General features: G+C 41.5%; 2 protein-coding genes across 2 annotated transcripts in view; both read right to left on the reverse strand.

The window, feature by feature from the left end:
- Positions 1 to 6,891, reverse strand: part of LOC109866912 (phosphodiesterase 11a) — a 52,942-nt gene extending 46,051 nt beyond the window's left edge. Inside the window, exons 1-2 of the mRNA XM_020455826.2 lie at positions 5,407 to 6,891; positions 4,453 to 4,611 (exon numbers count right to left, since the gene is read on the reverse strand). Of these exons, the coding sequence (XP_020311415.1) occupies positions 4,453 to 4,611; positions 5,407 to 6,207 (960 nt within the window). The 5' untranslated portion in view covers positions 6,208 to 6,891. The remainder of the gene's footprint in view (positions 1 to 4,452; positions 4,612 to 5,406) is intronic.
- Positions 6,892 to 9,246: 2,355 nt separating this feature from the next.
- LOC109866923 (cytochrome c) lies at positions 9,247 to 12,082 on the reverse strand. The gene is made up of 3 exons (XM_020455836.2): positions 11,820 to 12,082; positions 10,036 to 10,209; positions 9,247 to 9,934 (listed from the first exon to the last, which is right to left on the reverse strand). Exons 2-3 carry the CDS (start codon positions 10,202 to 10,204, stop codon positions 9,789 to 9,791), a joined length of 315 nt encoding a protein of 104 aa, XP_020311425.1. The 5' UTR covers positions 10,205 to 10,209; positions 11,820 to 12,082; the 3' UTR covers positions 9,247 to 9,788.

Consider the following 12,082-nt stretch of genomic DNA (forward strand, 5'->3'; position numbering starts at 1 on the left):
ATACATACAGTACATGACAGGCCACCAGGGGTCTCTTCACAGTCCCCAAGTTCAAAACAAATTCACGGCGACGCACAGTTTTATACAGAGCCATGATCTCATGGAACTCCCTTCCATCTCCAATTTTTCAATTTGTGTGTCTGTCCTCGTGTATCAGTGTTTCGTTACTTGTTGTGTTTTGTGTTTTTTTTGTGGACCCCAGGAAGAGTAGCTACTGCTTCTAGAAAAGCTAATGGGGATACAGGTAAAGAAATAAACAAATGTCTCAGCATCATTCTAGTAGGCCATGTCTCAACGCCTTAACACTAGCAATATCCTGGTAAGACTGATGCCACGGTTACCAGACAGCCTCAATCATTTCATTGGGGTCTTTAATTTACATTTCCTTTAGCCAGGGCAGGGGGCAGGGGGCAGGAGAGGAGAAGTTGTGTGGTGACCGTACAGGCATGCAGCTCAGCCCCCAACAATGTACACCCTCCCCACTGTGGTACATAGACATAATAAGGCTGCCACTCCAACGTGATCAGCATTGAACCCATGGTAAACTATCAGCTGTATTGGTCAGCAATATAGGACTTTATTGTCTGATTTACTGTCTTATTATCGCCTCACTTAATCTCAGTTATCATACCGTCCGGGAGTCTATTACAGCAATGTGTGAGGTGTGATTATAGTTAATTGTACTTGAATACCAAATTGAAAATGTCTAATCATCAGCCATACATATTGGTCTTTCCCTCCAGAAAGAGAGAAAGAGACAATGCTGGTAACCTCAGTCCAGGATTGTATTTATTTCAGTTTTTCAAATCTTCATTTTGGAAGGTTTCAGACGGGAACTTGGCTCCAATGAGACATGGTGTTCCCTCATCCTTCTCTACAAATGTACAGTGGTGAAATTGAGCGAAAGTGGATGTTACAGTATTACAGTAACTCAATTGGACAGGGAATGTGGCAGAGCCATGCCAAAAACTTGAGAATGTGGGAACAGGCGTTGTTTGGCTGCCAATACCATTTCAGTTGTTGCAGCTCAGTCACCTTGACAGGTGTATAAACAGGTATACAGACAACACACTTTTCGACAGACAGGGGAGCGCAATCTAGCAGTGTTCAAACAGTAATATTATAGTATAGTATCATGCAAAACTAAATAATAATTCAAGGACCAGACACTGCACCATGGGGTCAAGTTATTTGCGTCTGAGAAAGTCTATCGGTGTATTTATCCAATAAAGATAATGAGGAAATACAATTATGCATAAATTATCCAAGCTTCCCAAAGTACTCTAATCCTGTAGGGTATCAACATAACACAATTTACAGAGCGTGGCATTTGAGAACAAAGACATAAAATATGTTTAGCTACGGTAATATATTAAATGAGCGTGCAGTGTGTTGGTGATAAGCACTTATTTACAACAACAGATTGGGAGGTGGGGGGGGGTCTACACAAAATTTAACATTTGCAGCAAAAATGGACAGTCTGTTTGAAAGGGTGCACTTCATAAATGTAATTCTACAAGGTCTTTCAATTAAAGCATTACTGCATTGTAGCATGCAGCTTCTGCCGTCCTCAAATGCCAACATAGGTTTTCATTACTAATTCAGTTGTAACCATCCAGCGCATTGGCGTGATGCTAATGCAATGTGAAACGTGCTGAAAACACAGTGAAGAAACTGTGTTAGTCCCTGTGTTAGTCCCTCTACCCATTATACACAGTGGGACAACTCTAAACCTTTAATAAGCGCATTCTACCTACCATAACATATCCAAAAGGGTTTCATTTTTATTTTCAAAGAGTCCTCTGCGTTTAGCTTTATGCAGTTGTTGTTTTTCGGAAGAATGCAAGGCTAAGAGATGCACTGATGAAGGAAGACAACATGTGCCTTGGAAATCTACCCTGCACAACTGCGAGCCACGTCACAGGGCTGCCTGCCTCTGCCTGGCCGTGGAAGGGTTTGAAGTGCGTAAGTACCGAGCGCCAGTGCAGACTCGTTATGCCTCTAGCTGAGACTGGCTAGCGAGCTAAATGAATAACTGTGCCAAATAACAGCTCATTAGAAATCCGCAGATCCCATCAGGAAGCTCAATGTGAGACGCCAGCATCCTTCCTACCTCGCTGGATCTACCTTATTATGTTTTCCCCTTCGCGCAGAGACGATTGTGTCTTTGTCTTGGGTGCAAATGTCAACTCAGCTCATCTGCGTACAGCGGGAGTCAATTCAGAATGGAAGACAATGTCAGTAAAACTCACTAACCCTTGTGTGTATCCACTAACAGCTTACTACTGTACAACCCCAGTGTTTAGTCACTTTGGCTAATACATACCTATTAATGTGGTGGCAAGGAGTCAAAGTTTCTTATAATTCCATTGTAAATGTCATCTAGTACTAGAAGACAGGGTAGTTGCAAGCGTCTCTGTGAACGTTTCAATTCTACACTGAATGTAATTGGTATTTGGATTACTTCACTGTGACAGAGTCAATAAACACTACAAACTGGGTGTCTTCTATTTATAAACAACTTCCATAAATGTGTCTTACGGCGGTCCAAGATGATGAAAGACAGTGTTTCTACCTTTGAGTAGAAGCATGGCAGGTTCAGCCCCCATTTCTGGGGGTTCATTGTTAGAAAGATAAATGATGGGGAAAGCCAATTAGTTTTGCTCGCAGACATGAATGCTTAGGTAATTATAAAGTACACGACCAATCAGTCTCCACTGCTTTACAACGTGGACAGACAGCCATAAGAGAGACACCACTTCCCCTGCACCTTTGCAAGCCTTGCAAACCCCACAGCTATAGACCGTATCCCTGAAAAACATTTGCCACTTGTGCTCTAATACAGGACAATGATAATGTTACCTAACCGATGTGAACCCTCGATTTGGACTATAACACTCTTATCTTTGCCTGAAATGCACAGGTCAGTATTTTGTAAACTCATAATAATGGTATATCTTCCCCCTGGCTTTATCTCTCATTTAGTCGTTACCAACGGAATGAGAGCAGCTTAATTAAGAATGACTTAGATGAATTTCGTGTATTTCTTTCTATCCATTTCATGTGATTCTCAGACGAGAAATCGTCAATGGTCTCTATAAGTGGCCTTCATAATACGGTCCACATATCACTCTGTGTTCTGCCTCAGTGACTTCATTGTTTCTGGGATCCTATAAAAAAAAAAAAAAGGATGTGGGCTGTTCCAGAGACGATGGAGGCATGCCTTTTTACACATGAGGTAAAACAGACGTCTATATCTGACATGTCGGGACCATTACATGTGTGGACTCTCTCAGAACGAGGGGACAATTGAAGGCTGGAACGTGCGACAGATGAAAGGGGAGAAACAGAGACCTACGCTGAGAAATTCAGCACATGCTATTGGCATTCGTCTAACACTCCTGTTAACGTCGCTCAAAATTGAATATTTTGAGTTGTTTCGATGGTAATGAAATAGTTGCGTGTTGTTACTAGTGTAATAACAGTGTCACTACAGAGGTATAACATGTTATAAAGTATTACCTATCAAACAATCAAACTGCAAAAAAATGTATTGCCTTGAAATGGAAATCTGAAGTAGTTGTATCCCACTGGAGAAAATGACTTACTGGTTGAGGAAGTCAGAGACATTTTACAGAATTTGGCAACCCTTTATTGATTTTATGGAGAATCTCCCCTAGCATCACATTGTTTCCATCTAATCCACAGGTAATTTTGCACACTCAATGTACAATATGTAGCCTACTTCAGGTGACCATATGATCTAATTAAGCATTAAGACCCGAGGAGGTGTGGTATATGGCCAATATACCACGGATAAGGGCTGTTCTTCAACACAACGCAACGCGGAGTGCCTGGATACAGAACTTAGCCGTGGTATATTGGCCATATACCACAAACCCCTTAGGTACCTAATTGCTGTTATAAACTGGTTACCAATGTAACTAGAACAGTAAAAATAAACGTTTTGTCATATTTATTTATTATTTAACCTTTATTTAACTAGGCAAGTCAGTTAAGAACAAATTCTTATTTACAATGAAGTCCTACCCTGGCCAAACCCGGACGACACTGGGCCAGTTGTGCGCCGCCCTATGGGACTCCCAATCACGGCCGGATGTGATACAGCCTGGATTCGAACCAGGGACTGTAGTGACGCCTCTTGCACTGAGATGCAGTGCCTTAGACCGCTGCGCCACTCGGGAGCCCATTCCCTGGTATACGGTCTGATATACAATGGCTTTCAACCAATCAGCATTCAGGGCTTGAACCACCCAGTTTATAATGTTTCTTAATCATTTTTTATTTTATTTATTTTTTGTCTGTTAGTTGTCTTGTAAGGAGGCTATTGTCACTTTGTTATATTGTTGTCTAATGTCTTCTAATTTCTGTTTTGAATGTTGTTCTTGATTGGAAAATTAAATTAAATAACAACAGTCAAATTGCAGTTACCTTCTCATCGTCTTCAGTGAAGAGAGCACCTCCTGGACTCTTGTTGATGGCCTGGGCTACTCCAATGATCTCCCCATCACTGTTGTGAATGGGCATACAGAGGAGGGACTTGGTCTTGTATCCTGACAGCTTGTCAATCTCATCACTGAAACGACGGTCCTACAATCCATGGAAGATGGAAGGACATAAGCGCACATGACAAGTATTAGTAAATTAGTGTTATAAGGCACATCACTTCCTGTGAGATCCCGTGATCAGGCCCTAACTCATTGTGGAGTGATGACATTGTGTTGCATGCAAAAATACTGTGGGAAAAAATGGTCTTCAACCATGAATGGATATGTCAACCTAAGCACCCTGCCTGACTATACCATTAATATCGTTTTGTGTTTGATTAGCAAATCTTCAAGTGCGATGGAAAGCAATATAGTTTGGCTTGGCACTACCACACTAACTTCAGGAATGTATATGCATGAGTTGTGTATTCAATGCCTGCAGACCGGATTGTAAATCAATTGATCAAGACTACTTCAAATAAGATCAGCGTTAGGTCCTGGGGCCACTGGGGAGTCAGCTTGGCAATAGTCCACATCATCCCTGGTGGCTGGTGAAACATCACATCACCACTGAAGTATAAACATGCACTTCTCAATTCCATTTAATTTCAGTAGGCTTTCTTTACTTCATGTGGTGAGATCAATTTTTCTGTTGATTAATCAAGAGTCATCGGTCATCATAGGCTTGTGTGTATGGTGATAGATGAGGGAAGGATGCAAATTAATCAATTATTATTCTGATGCAAATGCAAAGCTGTGTGTTGATGTGCCACATGATCTCATCTGTTGCACACAGACAAACAAACACAAAGGTGGGAGTGCTCTCTCTCTCTCTCTCTCTCTCTCTCTCTCTCACACACACAGGCATACACACACACAACCACACAACCACACACACCTGATAGGCATCTGGGATATTGACTGTCTCTCCATGCTCAGCAACATATCCAATGATTCCCTTTCCCCAAGGAACCTGAACTTCATCCGAGTTGCTCATGGAGGGTAAAACTGTGATACCTGCATGAACATCAAAGAATTTGGATACCAATGTCTTCTTATTTGCTGAGCCTTCCACTAAGAATAAGGAACAGCGGTCTGCATCGACCATTATACACACAAACACAAGGATTTTGTAGCTGAGGCTAGTTAAATCCAAGTCGTTAGATATGTCTTTTACCAATTCCAGGAAAAACTCTCGTTCGTTGTGTTCTTTAAGGTAATATTTGAAATCGACAGCTGTGGATGGATACTGAGGTATGTTCACTCGCGACTCCAGGAGCGCGCTCAGGATGTGGGCAGTGGTTGGAGGCAACGAGCTGGCTTTTCTCAGCAGAGCTCTCCTCCTCATACTTGTCAGTGGCTCCTGAGCCCTGTAGTTGACTTGCTCATCATATGTCCTGTTGCAATTCATTGCTTTGGACCTGGCGAAAGTTTTCCGCAGTTCCTTCTGCGATGCTCGTCTATGCGGGCCCCCATCACCTTTGCAGCTCGCCCAACTGTCTTTACAGGCGCTGACGCTTGTTTTCTCCGACTCGGCGACTGCGGTTGTACTTACTGAAGTTTTGCTTGCCTGGTGATTCTTGAGCCATTTCTCCACCATACTATGTTTCCCTTTTCTGTTTAGATAGTCCTCAAACAACTCAGGATGCGTATCCAGAAAACTTTCCACGTCAGAGAATACCATATTGGACACTGCCATGTCGGTTGTGTTGATGGTCCTGGCTGAACCAAATCCATAAAATTGCACAATAAATTTTCATTTATAATATTTGACAGAGTATCAAAAAATAAAGAAACCTAGACACTTCTGTAACACGACTTCCCTTAATCCATTCATAACGAAACTATCTTTGAGGTCTAGGCTACATATCTTGTTGCTTTCAGTACAAAATATGATGGAGAAATTATGAGGAATATACCACCTCACCTTCAATAACATATTAACTCTCAATTGCAATTAATAAAAGCCACCTCTCATGGATGAAAGACAGGATGCAAAAAGACTCACGGACTTCGACTGTTCTTTATTCAGAGAGCAACTGCTGCCGCGCACTGGCCGTGCATCACCGGAGTGGAGAGTGCGCAAATGACGTTGGCTATTGCCGCGTTCAAAACAACTGGGAACTCGGAAATCTCCGATTTCCGTGGATTCAAGATAACTGTCAGCGAGCTCCGATTGAGAAAAATTGTTTCGAACATTCATTCAATTCGGAAACTCGGGCATCTTTCTAGAGCGCGGACTTTCCGACCTGAAGATCGCTAACGTCACGATTTGACCTCGTTTTTTCCCCAGTTGTCTTGAAAGGACAATATGGAGCTGCTACCGAAGCTCGACTTCGGAGCTCTACCAAATCTATTATGTACAGAAATATTTAGAGCAGTGTTTCCAACTTTTTCCAATTCTATTTCATTTTAGAGTTTATAATGAGTAATTACATGATTGTTTAAAATAAACTATTAATTATTGAATTTAGTTAGGCCTTAATATAACCCGTGTCTATGTGACAATAAAACATATATTTATTTCTGAATATGCAAAAAAAAAATTAAACAAGAGCCTTAATCGCATCATGTCGGAAGTGTGATAACAGTGGCCTCTAGTGGAAATTTACGCTGTCACGTTCCAGAACACACGCACTCATGCATACACACACGCACTTTTCTTGTTGTTGTTCTTTTACTATAATTAAGCTGTGCAGTGCACAAATGTTCACTTTACATTTGTGTTTATGGCTATCCACAACACCAATTCCTTGATCTCATTATGTTTCCATCCAGGACCATATCTCTTGTTTCACCTGTTACAACATTTCTGTGATGTGTAACTGCATTCTCCTCTAGAGGGAGCTGTACTCCACACTGTGGAATACGATCAATGGTCTTTTACGTTTGCACCATAGAAATAGATAAAGGACTCATCTTTGTATATGTGCCATTATAGCATCTGTGACAGCATGGGCAGCACCATTGAGGCTATCTCCAATCCTGAAGTAGTCAGTTTTATTCTTCACAATTGGCTGATCGCTCCTGATGACCCGGTTGGACATGACTCCAACAGGGTCACCAGGAGGGATCAGCCAATGGTGGAAGAGTTTGGCCAGAGGATGAGTCTGAGTTGTATTTCACTGTTAGTTTTACAAATGTTTATATTTTATTACAAATATTGATGGGTAAAAAATAATTTCCAAAAAAGAACTGGCGACTTCGTCCAAGATGTCCGACAGTTGTTTTAAACTGTCGATTCATGGACCGTCTATATATCCAGGTTGCATCTAGTTTATACCGACCAACATCACATGCACACTAGCACTCAGTCTACACAGGGTGCATCGACGACGTCATCACCTCCAACAACATGGCAGACACTGGATAAACATAAAATGTTAATATCTTTGGCTGTGAGTGATGTAAAAAAAATGGGATGTTTTGTGTGCAAAGGTGATGACTAAAGTGTCGTACTGGGAATTTTCAAATCTGACTTGTATGGAAATGTTCTTTCTGGGACAGTTAAACTGCAGTACCAAAGAAAAACTGTAGGAGCAATTTAAAAAGTGCTTCTAATGACCCCTGGCCCCTTGGGAAGCCCTCAATGGTGCTGCCAATGCTAAAAATGTATTTTGGCCACTAGAGGCCTCCTTTATTCTGTGTTCAAAACTGGGAACTTGGAAATCTCTGACTTCCGAGCATCACAACAACTGGGATCTTGAAAAAAAACATCTCCGATTGGGAAAACGTGATCATCCAACTCAAAATTCCAAGTCGGAAACTTTCTAGAGCTGACTTTCCAACTTGGAGTTCACTGACATTTGACCTAGTTTTTTCCTCGAGTTCCCAGTTGTCTTGAAAGCACCATTAGCCCTCATTCATCCTATTCACACTTCTGTGTTAATGTTAAGGTCAAATCACAACACAGCTGATTAGTAGAATCAGGTGTTAGTGCAGGAGTGGAACAAAATGCTGTACTCCAGGAGTAGGTTTCACCACTAAATTTAGGGTTGACCTCCCATGTAACAACCCACAGACAGAGGATTGAGAAACGCTAATGGGCACTTAAAGGTGCTGCATGGTCAATCTGACATCTGATTTGTCAGTGCAGCATTTAGGGTGATACTGCCTCCTCAGAAGTCAGGGCATTCGTACTTTGAGTAAAGCTGTTGTCAAGGAAGTGAGCTTGTGCTTATACAGGACCTCCCGTCAACCAATCATGTCAATGCGGAGCTACACAGAGCCCTCCGCATTGTTACAAAATTTGGGAGGCGCACAGCGATGCAGTACGGAGCTCAATTTGATATCTGCGTCCCTCCGGAGTCACCACTACTGCATCACACCCTCCATAAGGAGCCTGAGACCATATTTTCAGGTCTTAGTCTCACATACCGTAATGGTGAGACAAGTTTATTGAAGTGTCCTTCAAACTCTGCCATTTTGATATATACAAAAATAAACTTAAAGGGGCCTTATATTGTTTGCTCCTGCCGTTAATATCACAACTGCTGATTAAAACCGGTCTACTACTTGTACCGGATCTCAGGCTGTGCGGCCAATTCCCTGAAAACCTCATTTGGTAACTCCGCTCAAGTGTCTTTTACACCTGCAACGTTAGGTCACTGAACTCAAGATGCATTTCGGGCCTTAAATCAGGGTTTTTGCTCAATTCATGCACCTTGGTTGCAGAGTGAGGTAGTGTTGCCATCCTGATACTTGAACCAGAACAGATCAAATAAATCAAAAATTGGGATAATTGTTTAGCATGTAATTTATTCAATTAACTCAAATAGAACCAGATCATGAGGTATTGGCTACATAAGACATTACCATGGTCTGTAGTAGACGTTACTTTCAAGACAACGCTTTGAAATTAGAGACTATTCCAAATCTGATTGAGCATTTGCATTAGCAAGTATTAAAACCACTACCGATACAATTAGTTGAAACTTTTTGTGAAACAAATATTACACAGCTTTGACCCAATAAATTATGGAATACTTACAGTCTATGGATCAATAATTTATGTATACATACTAGAGCCTGTTAGACCAAGGGATATAAATTACACCATCTAAATGGAGGTACAGCTGTGAAATATGGCAACTGATCATGCAAACACCATTGAGTCCCAGCAGGTATGTCAAGCAGGCTATTCAAATAAATTGTTAAAATGCTAAGAATTAGTCTTAGCTTCTTGAAAGAGCCACTCCCCTTCTCCGCTGAACAGTTGATGATATTTATATAAGATACAGAAAGGGAAGTCTATACATTGAACAAAGCGTAGAAAGTGGTCTACGAAGTTGCCGACTTCAAATATGCTATAAGATCTGCACGCTCGCCCTTCTTCTTGATGCCAGCAAATATCATCTTTGTTCCAGGAATGTATTTCTTGGGGTTCTCCAAGTACGTCATGAGGGTATCGGTTTCCCAGACAATGCCTGAAATCACATGTGAAAAGCACAAGTTAGAATGAGAATGCAATATGTTACTGTCAGATTCACCATTTAATTTCCTGTAAGATGGTGAGAGAATCTCAGACCTTTGGATTTGTTGGCATCTGTGTAGGAATAGCCTTCAGCTTGTCCAGTCTTGCGTCCAAACAGACCCCAGAGGTTTGGACCGACCTTGTGCTTTCCTCCATTTTCAACAGTATGACACTGGGCACACTTCTGGACAAATGCCTTCTTTCCCTTAGCAATATCACCCATGCTTCCTATTGGACAAAATACAAAAGAGGTAACTATAAAAACAGAAGACGACCATCTCTGTAGTAGTACACAAAAATACAGAAATGGAGGGAGGTCTCCACCATTTCCCATGACACGTTGCTGACAAGGGAGATTATTTGTTCAGGTGGTTCAACGTGCTGACTGGAATTTTATAACTGGAAAAGTCTAAAGGGTCTGCCTGGGACTTCCCAACTCTGACGTCACCCTATTGAAGTTGATATTCTAGCCTGGTTAAGGGTTAGGTACAGGTAGGGATTAAGGTGGGGCGGCAGGTATAGTAGCCTAACTGTTAAGAAACTTTCAGAATCCGAGTGAAATACTTAAGTCTCATCTAACATGTAAGCTTCCCGAACAGGCTTCATTTCAAGTTGCTTTACCTGTTGTCCGCTGAGTTTGGCCCTGTCAGAGGTAATCTAAGACAAAATATCTACAGGGAAGCGTTGTCAACCCAACCTTCAGTAAGATGAGGTATATATATATCGGTTTTACGCACGCAACACTTGGCACAATATGGCCAAACCTAACCGAACATTGTCCCACGCAGTCAGCGGGCCTCGGGATTTAAGTGATAAGACTCTTCCGACGGCACACCAAAATAAAAAAATTACATATAAAATGACAGTAATCACTGGGGATACCCAATCCCCACCTACCGCCAAAAGCAGACAATCGGTAGAGAGCACACATTTTATTCAACATTCTGGCTTGTAGAGACTCCTTTATCTTTTTTTAGGCAGACTTCTTTCAGACTGAAAAACCAAAGTGTAACCATGGTAAGAGTGATGTTTCGGCAAAGCTGTAAAGAGCTTTGGGCCAGTAAGAGGAAGGTTGCTGATTAGAATCTCAGAGCCGAATAGTTGAAAATGTCGATGTGCCCTTGAGCAAGGCACTAAACACTCCTGTAAGTCGCTCTGGATAAGAGCGTCTACTAAATCACTAAAATGTAAAGGTTGGGGTTTAGCCTGAGTACATCGTAAGGATCCCACATTGTAATAACGTTTCATAATTTGCCCTGCAGAATATTAACTCGCCACTAGAGGCGTTAGACAGTTGCACAACCAATGCAGTACTATGTAATACTAGCTGGGAGTAGTGGAGTGACAACGTGCCGGCATTTGGGTGTAACGTTGTGTAACTTAGCTAGGTTATAACTAGCTATTTAGCCAAATAAGAGGGCGTCATTATTAACGATAGGTCGTTGAGGTGGACACGTTAGCTTCTCTTGCTACTATTAGTTAACGTTAGCTAACTAACTAGCCAAGTTACAAAACGGCTAACGTAACTTACCTAGCAAGCTACCTTAACTAACTTGTTCACTCAAAAGACGAACACGGACTACACATGTTGGCTGATATGTTTCTTCACAGCCATGGCTTGTTTCAGTTGTTCTAAGATATTCAGTTGTGTTGACTTTAGACACGTTAACTGGCGAACAAGCTTGTAACGTAACCGCCGCACGTTTAATCAGCGCATAACTAACGTTACAATCAGAAATCAGACAAACTTTGCTTCTTTTTTTTACTTCGGAAGAAATGTTCACAATAAAAGAAATACTGACGACAGTAACTAGTCAAATGTATTTACTCCTTCTTACCTGTTCAATGTATCTATATTCCTTAAAAGTTTCGTTCACCTTGAGCTGTCTCCACGCCGGTAGCCTAATGTAACAAATGCAAGCAAGTCTTTTTCCTTCCCTGAAAAAATATGTAGCTTAAAACGTTAGTCCCTTATTGGTCAGTCACACATCTGCGTCATCACTATCATCATGACGAACACCGCTGTTTTGCGTTCAAGCCCTAGATGGAGTTGAGGAAGAAGTGACATAATGTACCACACAATGGCAAGATTCCAAAAGAA

The sequence above is a fragment of the Oncorhynchus kisutch genome, linkage group LG2 (assembly GCF_002021735.2).
Source record: "Oncorhynchus kisutch isolate 150728-3 linkage group LG2, Okis_V2, whole genome shotgun sequence".
In the NCBI taxonomy this organism is placed as follows: domain Eukaryota; kingdom Metazoa; phylum Chordata; class Actinopteri; order Salmoniformes; family Salmonidae; genus Oncorhynchus; species Oncorhynchus kisutch.

Coding starts and splice junctions, on each gene's coding strand:
- LOC109866923 (XM_020455836.2), bottom strand. CDS start 10,204: ATGGGTGATATTGCTAAGGGAAAGAAGGCATTTGTCCAGAAGTGTGCC. Junction 9,935..10,035: donor AGATGCCAACAAATCCAAAG/GTCTGAGATTCT, acceptor ATGTGATTTCAG/GCATTGTCTGGGAAACCGAT.